The 15,478-nt window shown below is 42.9% G+C and overlaps 1 protein-coding gene across 2 annotated transcripts in view; it reads left to right on the top strand.

Moving 5' to 3' along the window:
• The first annotated feature begins 3,141 nt into the window (after nucleotides 1-3,141).
• LOC130184143 (potassium voltage-gated channel subfamily KQT member 4) overlaps nucleotides 3,142-15,478 on the top strand; it is a 46,440-nt gene continuing 34,103 nt past the window's right edge. The window contains exon 1 of one of the 2 annotated variants that reach the window (XM_056399953.1): nucleotides 3,142-5,711. In XM_056399953.1, the coding sequence (XP_056255928.1) occupies nucleotides 5,410-5,711 (302 nt within the window). In that variant the 5' untranslated portion in view covers nucleotides 3,142-5,409. The remainder of the gene's footprint in view (nucleotides 5,712-15,478) is intronic. The other variant, XM_056399952.1, reaches the window with a different exon arrangement.

Below are 15,478 nucleotides of genomic sequence, written 5' to 3'. Positions count from 1 at the left end.
GCAAGCAGTTAACAATAGAGTCACGAGTTATTTGGCTGGAGACCGCTCAGCTCCTGCGAGATCAGACTGCATTCTTTATCCGACCTAAATCTTAAAAGGAAGAGAAGTAATTATGGTGGAACTGAAAATTGGGTAGGCGGTGAAATGCATGTTGCTCATAATGTCCCACTTTGCCCCAAGTAAAAGGTCATATTTGGCATGGTGTCAGTGTTGACAGTCAAAGTTCAAAAGTTGTAAGTATCCCTTTGAAGTGCTTTCCCATCAAGCTGTGTAAAAAGATGCGTTTCCCCTGACACACATCCACAGTGATCACTCACTACACAATTGTCTGGGTAAGCCATGGTAGTTACCGCCACAAGTAAACATTACTCAAACCGTAGGGCCCTTTCTTAATCGACTTAATCACCAAACAATAACTGCATTAATGAGTGCAGACTCATGCTCGGCTCTTTCTAATAAGAGAAACAAGGATTGTGAGAATGTTTGAGCTTAAGTCAAGCGTGAAAAGGATTGTCTGGTGGTATTTTTCTTGGCTGCCCCGTCTGGTCAGATCAAGGCAACCTTGGCCAGATGAATTGGGGCCGACTGCCTTGGCTGCGGCCTGGACCTTGTGATTGGACCACAACACCAGTTGGCCTCACCAAGTTAGCAACAAACCCATAACAGGAGCGGATGTTCACTTAGATGGGGTTTGCGCTTGATCCCCTTTTCTGTCTTTGTGAGGTGTCGGGAGAGTTTGTTTTAATCACCATCAAACCATAACACAAGCTTTTCCCAGGTCTTGGCATTTCAGTGTTGTGTAAGAATAATGTGACAGTTCAATAGTCCACATAGTGAGAATTTTTCTCTCTCTCCCTTCACAAGAAGCTCAGTGTGCAGGGTCAGCAACAGGACCACTCTGTTTTCCAATGTACTGAAAGTGTGGAAGAAATTGTATCAATCGCAATGAATCCATAAACAATCAATTTCTATCCAAAAGCATGAGAAATTGTTTGTAAAGGTATTAAATGATTTTCCCATCGTGAAGAAAAGACTTAAATTGGCCAGAGTTTAATTTGTTGATTTAAAGTGTGAATATCATCAGTTTGTGAGATAAAAGGCTCAGAATATTTGTTTGACTAAATTTTTCAAGTTCAAAACTACCTGGATCCCCCCCCCCTTTCTGCTTTGAGCTCTGCTCTGATATTCATGAACTCTGTGTCTCTTCTTTTGGCTTCATATACAGGAAAGTAACTTTAAGGAGTTCAAGATTTCACTGAGAAAACTGAAATTTTTGTTGTGGCCTATTAATCATATATTTTTTTTAAACCAGCCAGGTTATATAACTTTTCAATACTGCTACCTTTGTGCATTTGCTCAGTCTTTTTTTGTTCAGTTTTTTTTTTGCCTGACGGAAGTGAGGTCGTGTCTACACTGCAGTCCCCTCCACCCCTCTGAATGGTTGTCAGTAAATGCTGCACAGTCATAGGAGAAGCAGCTCAGTCACTGTAAAAGTTCTAAGAGTGGTAGTAAGTTACAAAGGACCTTTTGACTGCTCATGAATGGGCTACTGAGAGAGCTCTCTGTCCAAACTACTGTTATTTCCTGACTCCTTTCCTGAGTCACTGCATGCTGTGGTTGACACTTGTGTTGCTGAAAGGCAGATTGTCCGATTGATTATTGCAGGAAAGCTTCTTCTCATCAGTTGACAACATCTACGTGATGGTTGGAGTGTGTTGCTCGGCGGGGATTCTTTCTCCAAACACAGGGTTGTTTGAAGCAAGGTCATTTCATCTCTCCAAAGACTGTAACCAGACTTATCACAACAACATTAACCCAGCACATCAGACACTGTATCAACAATTCATCTGCTCCCCTCCCTTCTCCTCTCTGAACATGGGAGCTCCCTCTGAAGTTTTCCATTAAGAAAAATCTGTGATAAAGAGAAGGAAACAGATTTTTTTTAAAAAGCAGAAGAGAAAAGATTTTAAATAAAGGCAAACAAGAGTGCGGTCTGGGAAAGCCATTAAGTGGTGTAAGTAAACGTCCAAGTGCGCAGCGGAAATAAAAGGTTGGTGGGGGTCTGACAGAGTGAGTTTGCACTGTGCTATGTGTAGCGAACAATTGCTGATGTGAGTATTTTTAAGTTCCCATAGATTCCCTGAGTGGCTGTCGACTCCCAGAGCTCAGCGGGCTCTGTGGGGCGTGAGTGAATGCTTGGAGTGAAGAGTGCAGTGGAAAAACAACAGAGACGGGATAGGTGGGCTTGAAGGGAACACAACAGCCGCCTCCTAACACTGGGCCCCTGTAGTCCACTCTGGGTCATCCCTGACTGTAATTCCACCCGCGTAAAGAGTTGTTGATGAGTGCCACCAAATCTGTTTATATGAGTGTGTGTGAGCTCTTCCTTATGGCCTGGTAGTGTACATTTGTGCATTGAACCGTTCATCCGTTCCACATTCACATTTTACAGTCTGACCTTGCTCAGCTGTTGTGTGTTGTCACACGGCAGCCTTTAGCCCAGAGGCCATGTTGGATACTCTGCCCAGCTCCAAGTGTTGATTACTGGATGAAAGTAACACTGGAGCAGAGCTGGTACTGTAATAGAAAGAGGGGGAGCGTGGGTTTGCCTCTCTGAAACTTTGATGTAAATCCCTGAGGGTACGAGCGGGGCTGGCCTGTCCGTCGACACCTTCTTCCTTTGTGGCCTGGTTTGGACTGCTGAGAGATGGAGAGGCAAGAGAAAAAGGAGGAGGAACGGAAACCATGCTAACAGAGAGAGGGTTGTAGTGGGAGATTCCCAGTACAGGATGTTGTTTGTGTAGATGTTTCGATCATACCTTCTTCCATCGTGAGCTGTTTACGATCCACAAGACTTGACTGTTAGATGACCTTCCCCAAATTAGATCCGCCTGTCCCTTATCTCAGTCAATTATATCTATATTGTTATATTAAGAAGGTGGAAATACTTGTTTCATCTTTGCTAAGACGTGTGGGTAGTGTTAGTTTCACTTTCATCCTTTTTAAAAACCCAGCCCTTACATTTTCACCATCTAGATTAAAATGAAATTCAGTTATAATTCAAGCGTTTTATTTATAAATCAAATGAGAAATACAAATCTAGGTGATTCTCAACTGATCATAATCTGAATTTGTTTATATTTTTTAATACTTACATTTTGGTACCAACAACAAACCAATACTTTTTGATACCTCACTGTTAGAAGCACATCTAAACATACTAAACTATTTTTGATAACTTTTCAAAAATACAACGGTCAAAATTTGGAAATTCTGATCAAATGTATGGGATGGAGGACTTAGGTCCTGTATGAAACAAACAACAACAGCAGTATAGTCTGTTATAATATAAAATATAAGTCAATTAAAAACAGGTTTTGTAAAATGGATAGTGCAATACATTATACACTTTACCTTACATTTCAGACTGATTCGTCATGTTGACCAGTCACCAGTCTGCATTAACACGTTGCTGTTATAAGTACAGCTGTCAACAGTTGATCCTATCTTATACCTGACATTAAATCCATCAGTCTATATGCCAAGTAAAGAGTTAAGGATTACTAATGTCAAGTTATGTAAGGGGAGTGGGCCCTGGGAATAATGTCTAGATTTGTTGCATTCCCACATGTCAATCCGCAGACCTGCATGTTCCATAAACTGCAGCAGCCACAAACGCGGTTAGCATGAGTAACCTGCCTCTGCCGTTGTTATGGAGCACTGTTAAACTTACACAATACCAAACACATGTCTGAGGTTCATGATCAGTTTCTCTGTCTGATGCAGCCAATAATAAACATGTTATTCAAGACTAATTTCACAGGAGTGTACTTATGTAGATGTCAGAGGTGTGAGTGATAAGGTACCAGAGAAAAAGAGCAGAATCATTCTTTGTTTTGAAGAATCAGGAATTTCCTCCAGGTTTACATTTGACTTGGTGTTTCTGTTGTAGCTGAACAGAGCTAAAACAGCTCGCTGTGAATGATTTTGACTTTTGCTGATTTCACTTTCGGTGGTCAGATGACACAATGAGGCCAACAGGAGTTTGGGGACCACCTCATTGCATTCCTCAGAGGCCCTCCAACAGGTGATGTCTCTACAGGGCGTTGTGCTCCATAACCCCAGTATTTGTGTCATAACCACAAGCCTGTGTGTCTGTGTCACAGTCATAGATTTAGAAAGCTCTGTGCACTGAGGTGGAGGCTGTTGTGGTCAGAGTCGCTGTGTCCCCCAGCACCTGTCTCTGCTGTCCCAAACTCCTGTAGCCATGGATTCAAGCCCCCTCCCACAATAAACACAAGTGACATTTTCAATTAGAGGAAAGACAAGTGAAACTTTTACTTCAACCCATGACTAATGAAAAAGAATGTTTTGTAATTGCCTTATAACTTACAAACTAACAAAGTACCTCGTGCACTTTGATGCTTAGAAACTGATATAATAAGTTAATAATCATTATGCAGCATTTAGGTGCATATGCATAAGCAGCAGTAGCAAAGAAAAAAAGAGTCACTGTCCGGTCTGCATCCCCCCGTCACTGCGAGTCCTCGCCTCGCGCCAGCGCTTCTGCTCCTGCACGTCAACTTCCCGTTGAGGAAGGAGGTTTCCATCTTTGCAAGCGTTTGCAAACCAGATGCAGACAATTGCCTGTTCTTTCTACAGACTTTCGGAGTTTGGTCGTCTGCGATTCTTGACATCACACTGATGGTCTTCACTTCTGCGCGCTGCACCCCGCCTGCCGGGGCGGAGGAGCGCTGGACCACAGAGACGCACAAGGAGGCGAGGGCAGGCTGATGTTAGCAGCTGTGGAGAGGCTCAGTCTGCCACTTAAAACTACAGAGACAGCTAAGGCGAACTTAATGAAATAATTGTGGTTAATGACGTTGGTTTAGATAACAAATCTACTGCGTGACCACTGCGTTTGCTGGCTTTGATTTGTAACTGCATGTGTATTTATAGGAATGGATGGTTTGCTTGGTTGAGGCTAGGCTGTGCTGTCATTTCTGCAAAGTGATGGCAGGTCCTTAGCAGCTCACTTTCATATTTCTCCTGGAGTTAGTGCGCGTGTAGTTACTTCTCTGCACCCCGCTGTTTACGTCTCTCATCTGACTCTCAACAATGGTCGCTGACGTTTCAGCGCGACACACTTGTCCAAGTCTTGTGCATCTTTTCTTGCTCGAACGTGACTTGATCTGCAGATAACTTTCATAGCTTAACAAACCAGTCAGATGCTGTGATATAGCAGTGATGATATTTACTCATGTGTTCTGATCCGTAGACTACTTTCAGTCCACTTTACAGCAAACACAAACAGGACTATGACTTGGTCTAAACTTTGCTCTGCGCCCCTGCGGATGATCCAGTGAAAAAGTGTCAAATCTTATGTAGTTTAATCGTGTTAGCCTGAAGATGTTAGGAAGTCCGTCAAACAACGGCGGCATCAGAATGCTGGCACCCCCGGCTCCGAACGACGACAGGCGGGTAGAGTTCGTGGCTCTCACCGCTGTCCACACGGAGAGAAGCGAGCCGTCCACCCCGGAGCGCGGACACCCGTCTCACCGCACAGGTCTGCTGGGCACCCCGCTGACCGGGCCGCCTGGACCCCGGGCCAACTCATCCGCCTCAAGCAAGCGCTACAGAAAGTTGCAGAACTGCCTGTACAACGTGCTGGAGAGACCAAGAGGATGGGCATTCATCTACCATGCGTTCATGTAAGTTTACCATCATCCTTGCGATTGTTTTTTTTTATGTGACTCAAATCAAACACATCCAAAACGTCACTTGTTTTTTCTTCAGTTTTCTAAATGGTAAATATAACGTTTTAAAGTCTCAATAAGTTAGTGAATGAAGCCACATGCTACGATATAAGCGTCATTACACGTTTCCCCAATCACATGTTTTTTATCAGTGTACGCCAGCAGTCGTTTGATGAATTTTCCAATTAACCAAGCAGAGTTGCTTATGCGGCAATTAGCACGATCATATGCCATACATCATCTCAACACGGGGTCCAGTGTTCAATTTCCTCTTGTCACTGTCTGATTAAATCATCAGGAGGACCTTGGATAATAAATTGAATTTATTCAAATCCATTCAAAGTCCCCTTGTAAACATTTTTGAAACCTGCTGATAGTCATATTTTTTCATTGAATTACTTTGCAGTAAGTTTCTGTTTTTCCTTAAGTTGACATGCTTGACTAATGAGTTTGAATAACATATAACAATGATAATAACAATAACAAGTGTGAATGAAGTACTGGAAATGTTTGCCATGACAGGAAGTAAAACAACACCAGTGTAGTTATAGTTATAGGTGTGGTTAAGAAGCTTTAAACTTTATGTAGAGTGGACTCCATTGTTGCAACATGAGAGCTTATTAACGTGATCAGGTAAAATTTCACCAATTAAACAGATGTACCAAACATAGATCTCAAACGAAAGCAACCCCCCCACCCCCCACTGTAGAGAGTATTCTGTCAGGGCTTTAAAGTACCTCTGTGCCATATGCTCTATAATATAAACAAAATGTAAACACTGGAAAAGGATGAGCTGACTGGTAGCTGTGCCTGCTTCCCTCTGACAGACCAACAGCCAAGGACTAATATGTGAAAACCTGCAGTGCTCATTTAATCATGACATTAAACCACACTGCACTGAATTGTCAATTAGTTGAATTTGTGATCGTTTCAAAGTTGAATTTAACCTTTTTGATATCTTAACGGAAAAAAAGAATGACAAAAAGCTAGGTTTGAATGTTAGGTCTCACTGAAAGCCAAAGTTCACTCAGTGCGTATTTACACCTGCCTAAGTATGTTTTAGTCTCTTTTTAAGTGAAGCCCAAGACAGCTGTGCACCAGCAGCTGTCTTCCAGCAGTGTATGCGTGTTGCACATAGTGGACAGAGCATTATGTGTGGAGGCTCCTTGGACCGGGCCATGCTTTCTGTGTCGTTGTTTAGACAAGTACAGCTGTCCCCCTGCCAATGCCATCATGTGTTTATAACAGAGGGAAATCCCAATGCAGGGCCACGACTCTCATGCGTGTTCTCTTCATACGTCTTTGGCACATTACTGAATGCAAACTCTAGCCTCCACCTCTTTCACTTCTTACTTTCTGTTTTTTCCTTTTTTCTTCCCACGAGACTGCAAACATGTCTTTGCAGCACACACAAAACAACATGTACCATACGAGGTGTTCCTCATTAAAAGCAATGGCCTTTTCCGGGTGGTTGCTGGTGACATTCTCCTTGACATTACTGGGTGTCGGAGTGGATGGCAGCTCTGCCATTGTTGTTATTTCTCTGACAGAGAGCCAGGGCAGGCGCTCGGAGGTGCCCAGATCGTGTTTCAGATGCCACGGCCTCAAAGACGGAGGTGGACTGACTTTGGAAGTGAGCTGCCTCTGTAATGGCCTGTTTAATGTCGCCCTCTGAACGGATTACAAAATATACCTGAGACTCAAACTTACAAGGCTTTTTAAAAACCTCTGCAGTTTCACATGAAATATGTTGGGTGCACATATGTCTACCTGAGGGCATCATCACCCTCAGCTGTGCATTTATTTCCATTAATTATATGTGAGGCACTCACCATGCTGAGAGCTGAACCATGTGCGAGGCAAATTTATTACACGATGAAGCTCAATTAAGGCGGCGTTGATCTATTGTAATTGAATTGAGCCGTATACTGCTGTGTAGGGCGCTGTGCTAACTTCCCTTGATTCTTTAATTAGTCTTGCATTGTAACGGGGGATGTTGAAACAGATGCGTTGGTTCTGGAGAGCCTCTCTTTGCAGGTGTGTGTTAGAGTGTTTATGGAAGAGGGGTGAGGTAGCTCTCCACTGTAATGTCTCTCCACAGGCACCCACTTAAGTCCCGCCACACTCCTCAACCCTCCTCATTGCTGTCACAGCTGCACATAAGATGCACCCTCACTGAGACAGATTTTCTCTGCTAGATAAAGGTCTCGGGTAGTTTTAACATCCTGCCTTCTAAGCGGTTCAGGTTACATTATTGTAAACTGTCTCACATCTGTATGTCAACTGTCTCCTCTGCAGGAACCACTTCCTCAGACAGTCTCTCCTGCAAGTGTTACAGCTGTATGCTAATTCAGAACCAGCGCTCTCCTTTTCTCTCCTCTCCTCTCTTTTTCTCTCCTCTCCTCTCCTTTCCTCTCTTTTTCTCTCCTCTCCTTTCCTTTACTCTCCTCTCCTTTCCTCTCCTCTCTTTTTATCTCCTCTCCTCTCCTCTCCTCTCCTTTCCTCTCTTTTTCTCTCCTCTCCTCTCCTTTCCTCTCCTCTCTTTTTCTCTCCTCTCCTTTCCTTTACTCTCCTCTCCTTTCCTCTCCTCTCTTTTTATCTCCTCTCCTTTCCTCTCCTCTCCTCCCTCCTTCTCTCCTCTCCTTTCCTCTCTTCTCCTCTTCTCTCCTCTCCTTTCCTCTCCTCTCCTCTCCTCTCCTCCTGAAGTCCTGGCATTAGTTAAATGAACAGACTCCAACCAAAAGCCTTTGTTTTCTACATTACCAAGGAAAAAGGGAGGGGTAAGAACACAGAAACTTATTAAAAGAGACAACTGTGTTCCCAGAAACGCTATGACCACACAAAATTCTTTTGCTCACCAACCTGTTCGGTTGCTTGGACACACAGCAGGCTCTTGCACTCACTGAGGCTCTGGTTCAAATGATGCGTGGACCATTTGAAATGTTAAGTGCCTCATGTCTTGTTATGGACCCTTCACTCACTCGCAATAAAAGCTCAAGACCTCTTTGTCGCCTTTGAATCCCTTCGCTTTTTTTCACCTGCAGTAAACGTACAATGTCAGCAGGAGGGTTGCTCTGCTTGTCTGAGCTCTTTATAGCATTTAACGTTTCAGTGCCAGTGGCACAGCAAGAAAGTTTGGGTTTGAAGAAAATGTCGTAGTATCTGAGAATTTGCATAGTTCAGACACAAACAGTGACACACTGTATCGTACAAATGTGCATGTGGCAACATTGTACACAAACACAAAGATATAAAGTTTACAATTTTATGAAACGTAGAAAGAACCAGAGGATGATGGGCATATTTGCACGATAATGGACTTAAATGAATAATAGATTATCAAATTGTTGCAGATTAAGTTTATATGTTTAATTGACTCATTATTTGAGCTCTACTGCTAGCCCTGTTATTTCTATGTATGGTGTGTGTGTGTGTTTGTGTGTGTGTGTGTCTATGCATGTGCAGTATCTGTGTGTAAACTTGTCCTCTGAGCTCGGCAGATGCCCCACAACATTCAGAAGGATTGGTTTCAGTGTTTCCCCCCCACCTTTGACCCCCTGTCTCCTTCTCGCCATAGGCAGTGCCACATATAGACACACATCACATGAGGCCGCGTGTTGTTCCCATAGTAATTCATCCCAGCAGGAGGTCCTATGGGGCCATGGAAGTCCAGTCTAGGCCACCAGCCTCTGATCAGATCATACTGCATGTTACCAACTAATACCAGCACAGTGGAAATCCAAGAAGCCACGTCATGTCTTGGTGTTGCCTTTGGCTGCCATACTCCATCTTAGTCTGTGGCTTGATGCAGCATTCCTCTGGTCCCCAGCCTGAATACAGTAATAGTGCATGTGGATTTACTGGAAAAAGGGTCAAGACCAAGCACTGACCAGCCAGAGTGATTGATTGTATCTAAGGAGGGTGAAAATATACCGGTCATGTATTATTGATGTCTCACAGAGGTGGAGCAGAGATGTAGGGCATAATTATACATGGGAGTAATGTGGCCTTTTTAGACTCGAGCTTGAGCAGCATCATCTGTATGAGTAGGGAAGAGAGACATGTCTTGAAAAGTAGTTGTTTTATGAGGAGCTCTGTGCTAACACCCCCCGACAGGCTAATTGAGAATTTAGCAAACTTGTTCTTGAGAATATCATGTATCATGTTCATTGGCACCGCTCAAGTTAAAGGATAACATGAATTTAACATATCAAAATGAGCTTACCTGTCATAAGGAGTCATTCTCGGCCTGTGAAAACAGTCGGATGATGAAAGTCGTATTGTCTGTTGAAAGATAAATCTTCTTTATGATGTGACAAGCATGTGCTCACGATTTGGTTAGGTTTAGGTCAAAAATGACCCGGCCAGTTTTTAGGGAAACATCATTAAACTGATTGCATCATAAAGGTTAGGGGTCCTTTGTCGTCATGGTTACAATAATAAACAGGAGGTTAAAGTTTGGTAAAGTTCACAGTCGTGGTTAAAAGAAAGCAAATTTGAAACAGGAAACAAACAGTGGCCTACCATGTGCTGGATCAAGTGTTTTTGGCCATATCCATGATAGAAACTAAAAAGTCCGGATTACTTCGCCTGTGCTGCTTCAGTTTCACTTCAAATCTTATTTTAAATCACTAAATCACTTCCTTTAAGATGTCTGTCTTGCAAAATACCTTTTGGATGAAATCTTAAACCAACACACTTCACTATCTAATAACTGAATGCACGAGAGATCACTTTAGTGCTCGCGAATCTGTTGCAACTTTTAATAATGCATTGTTTATGCTTTTCCAGAAATGAACTCCCCTCTATCTCCCTTTGATCTGAAACAATAGCTTAACAAATTTCCAAAGTACATGTCTCATGTCAGATAAATCTTTCTCAGATAAACCCTTCAGTCTCCATGGTGTGTGGGAATCCCTTCACCTTAACCTTTTATGGCACAAGCACCAGTGATGGTGTGTGTTTATGAAAGCTTGAGCCTAAAGCCATCTTATTTATAGATGTGGAGGGAGATACCAAGAGCAAGACTCGCGGCCTGATGCTCTCCATAACCTCTCCACAGATGGTTTGCTCAAACGGGCTTTGAAATATCTATATGGTAATGGTTAATTCTTCACACTTCTTTTGTGCTGTACACCGAATCCATCTTGCAAGCTTTTCATTAAAGTTGAATTGCCTCTCTGACATTATTAAACTCATTTAGCTCAGACAGTTTGCTGATTGAATGCGTTCTGTCTATCTGTCTCCACTTTGAGCAAGCTAATCTGCTTGGGTCGCGGAAACATTGCGGCCTGTTTTTCCAGGTTTTCAACCACGCAACACAAAATCCACTAAAATCCCCCCCCCCCCCAAAAACCACTGATGTGTTTGGTGTTGGACCTTTTTTATTATTAATGGTCAGAGTAACGTCAGAAAATAGCTTTTTGTTTTGTTTTGTTTTCTTTTTTAGTCAGCACATGAATGCGTTTTTATTGATGACTAAGTAACAGAGAAAGAAGGGTGGAGTGGAGGGGGAAGTGGCACCGTAAAATGGTGACGGGAGAAAGCTACTCGGCACTTTGTGTGGGGTTTTTAACCTGCTCAGGACTGCAGATTGGACGCTTGTTGTTCATTTACCGCTGCTGTTTTTTTATTTATTTTTTTTATCTGTTCACCTCAGCAGCTTGTGTAAATTCTGCTCCATTAAGAATCCTTAACCGCCCAAATGCCTTCGCTCTTCCTTCACTCTCTCTCTCTACTCCATCATTCCCTCCTTCCCTTTCCTCCTCAGTGGGAATATCATCTCTCATTTTCTGTACCGCCCTGTCTAATTGACCTCCCCTCCCTCACTGTCTCTCTAGCTCTTCCCCTCTGTCTTTCGTTCAGTCCCGATTGGCCGGTCAACTTCTTTCTTAAAAGGCTCTGTTTGTGTAAATGAATGTAAAAGAGTGTGCAAGATCTGCTATACCTAAAATGTGGAGGATAAATACATTAATATATAAATAAATATTTGACAATGGTCACATATGCATTTAGTAAGCCGGAAACGATTAGTCCATTAATTGATTAGTTGATTGACTGAAAACTATTTTGATAATTGATTAATCATTTCAATCATTTTTGAGGAAAACTGCCAAACAGTTTCATCTTCACAAATGTGATTTTCTTTATAATAAATTAGAGAAAAATGAATATCTTTGGGGTTGGCCCATCTCTGGGAAATTATAATAACATTTTTTTCCCCACTATTTTTCTAACACTTTATTGACAAATAATATTTAATTGATGAGGAAAATAATCCTCTAAAATGTGACGCTTTGGTCAAGAAATTTAGCATCATTTTGGAGAGTGAATAAACTCAGGTCACCTAATGTTTAGGAGTTGTGACTACCTTAAACCTATTTTACAAAATCGTTGGATATTTACTCAGGATCTTCAGTGTTCAGAGTCTTCTGCAGAGACTCGCCACCAGTGCAGCCTCAGTAATGCTTCTGTGATAGAGCATCTTTGGCATTTCCTTTGATTTGACTGAAGGAGGAACCAACATCCAGTCGAGCTGCTAATGAGATTAAGGCCGGAGTAACTGGATTGGTGCAGTGTTCTTGAGATTTTAAAGACACAGTTTTGACAGACACAAGGTCATTTTTGAGTCAAGATGTCTTGACCAGATGCGTCTGTGCTTCCTGAGAGGGCAACAGTTCATCGTTCATCTGATGTAACACAATGTTTTAAAGGCTTTTCTTGGAGCAACGCCACTCAAAGAGCCTTTTCTTTCTGTTTGAAAATATGCTAAAACCTTCGTTGCTTTTCAGTTGTATTTAAGGAAGTAGACTTTAGTGAAGCAATACCCAATAATATTTTAAAAAATATAGAGTTTGAAGATCAATTTTTTCTATTTGTTATTCTTTAATGGAAATGTGTTGACTACTCACGCATCTGCGGAAATATTTAATTTACTTTACTAAATTACACTAATTACAGTAGTGGCACATGCCTCTATTCTCCTGATGTTGTTTTTCACCTTTTGAAAATCTTGAGGTCTTTCCTGCACCACTTTTACACCTGGCCCGTGTTTGCCACCATCTGCCTCAGGGTCTCATGTCCTGTGTCCTGATGTCTCTTTCAGTGGCCCGTCACCTTCTGCAGCAACTGCTTTAATCTCTCGCCTGCCCCGCTCTGGCTTTATTTTTCCGTAGAGTGGCTTGCTACCTGCTAGCACCCTAGTGTGACACAGAGGACAAGTAGAAAGAAGGAGGAAGGAGTAGCATGGCGCATGATATTGGTTGCTGAGGATGAATGACAATGATAATATGATACTGATATCGATTCCTGTAGGAAAATTCTCTTTTTGCTTGTCCTCTACTACAACAGCAGCCGCAGCTAGTAGGGATCTAGTTTTCTTGCTCAAGGACACTTCAGCAGGGCAGATGCTTCTTGACTTGGACTGAAAGGTAGTGTCTTCCAAGCCAACAGGGAAGATATGTCAGGAACCCACAGTAGGCACAGAGACAGAAGACTAAAATGTAAAGAAAACATGTTGTCAACTGTTTTGAAGGCTTTATCGTCCTTCAAAAGAAACGAGGACTTGTGACAGGACAAGGGATTTTTGTGTGCATGGAGGGAAAGGTATGGAGAGGAGAACAGCAGTGAGTTGGAGAGAGGAGAGACTCGAGGTTAGTTGCTGTATTAATTTCTCCTTTCGGGGCAAAATTTGTCTCCCTGGGGAGGGGACTGTCTGTCCTGTAATGGCTGACCAGGAATCAGGTTTCCCCCCAATATCCCGCCGTGCTCCCTGTGCTCACTTTCACCTGGGAACAGGACATGCGCGCACACACACGCGCGCGCGCGCACACACACATTCACACACATACATATCCACACAAACACCATTCTCATAGCAGGAAAGCAAACTACTGTTGTTTAGTTACTGGGCATCGCAGAAAACGCAAAAAAGGCGGAAGGTGAAATGCAGTATAAATGCAAACACACAGACACACACACACACACACACACACACACACACACACACACACACATACACACACACACATCAGAGACCTTGACCCACAGACAATGCAGATAGGCGATCATTAGGGGTGTTGACACCCCTTAATCTGCAGTAATCTGTGTTTATGTAATGATGTTGTCACTGAAGCGCTCCAGAAATACTGTGGCATTTGGCCGGGAGGGTCTAAGGGAAATGCCAAGAGTTTATTTTGACTAGTCAAGACCCTCTAAACACTCCAGATCTGCTTTCATAGCCAGGAAAATCCAGAGGCAGCCTCCCAGCTCCCTTCTACTTTATATCTTATTATTACATCTCTGCAATATATAGCATCTGCAATTTCTGCAGTGGTGGTGAGTCTTCTCAAGTAGACACACCACAGGAGCTGCAAAGTACTGACAAATTGTCGTGTCATTTTCTTGTAGCAGTCATTCACTTAAACAAAATGCTGTATATGAGAGACTTTCTTAATTCTCTGGGATTTTTGCCAGTGTATCCCCCTGTGCGCTCAGTAGACTAGATTGTTGTCCAAACTACATGTTCCTCTTAGCTGCTGACACATTTCTGTGTATACAAGTGATGCTGAGAAGGAGGGATAACTTCAGCTTGAAGATACAAATTGACAGCTAATGCAAACAAGCCCAACAAAACAAAATGTCAGAGTAGAAAAGGTCTTTCCCAATGAAGATGGATGTGTGAAAAGGGTTGAAACGCGATTTGCCCACAGGTACAAATACACATGCATGGGGAAATTTGCTTTAATGTTACTCATGTTAAAACGTGTAATCAGCTGTCCAGCCAGTTTAAAACAAAAAAAGAGACAATGAGATTAAACAATGTTGTCGATGCTGGCTGGCTTTACACTTTCACTCCAACAACTTTAGTGTTGAAATCCCCCCCCCCCCGTAATCTGTAGGCTAGGTTTGTGCAATACAGTAAAGTGGGAAAAGAGAGACATATCATTAGACATGATTTCCCTGCACTCCTGATTTGTGTTGATTGATCAATATTACCCTCCTTCTGTTTCACTGCAAAATGTCTCCCAACACCTTTCGTCCTGGCAGTTCCAGGATCCTCCTCTTGGAAGGAGCTGTGCTGCCACCGCTTTGGTTCTCACACTCTCCTGTTTTAAATCAATGTGGCACAGGACTGTCAAACCCCTGCAACCCAGCAGATAGGTCAAACAGGACAATTAGGACTTTGGCTACAATAGACAGCCCCGCCAGTAACGTCAGACTCTCTTTTGACTGGAAATGTATTGTGTCACAAGCCATGGGAAAGTTGCTCTGTACTGTCACCCTCTGTAATTGTTGCACAGTTGCTGCGTCATTGAACAGCCACTACTAAATCCTGTTTGTATACAAAGTCAGGGAATTGCCCGCAGCTTGGGCACACTGACACCTTCTGTACAGTAACCATGCCTGGCAGCTCCGCACGCACTTTTCACACAAGCTTTTTCGCCACTGTCCACAATCAGGTGGTTACTGAGCCTCCATAGTTGGATGTCAACTATTTTCACTTGTCTGTTCAGTGACATCACGGCTTCGATGGATGTGGCAGACCAGGGCGCTGCGTTTATCAAGGCCTTGGGTGTGAGTGAGAGTGTTGCAGAGTGCTTAGGAAGCAGGGTCTGTGTGTCGCCGGCGTCTGCGAAAGCCATAAGGCTAAATCAATAGCTTTAGCTTAGCCATTATCTCTCAGCAGCACACTTAAGGCCTGACTCTAATGGGCAGCTGCG

Source organism: Seriola aureovittata, chromosome 16 (assembly GCF_021018895.1).
Source record: "Seriola aureovittata isolate HTS-2021-v1 ecotype China chromosome 16, ASM2101889v1, whole genome shotgun sequence".
In the NCBI taxonomy this organism is placed as follows: domain Eukaryota; kingdom Metazoa; phylum Chordata; class Actinopteri; order Carangiformes; family Carangidae; genus Seriola; species Seriola aureovittata.
This window is presented reverse-complemented; position numbering and strand designations above follow the sequence as displayed.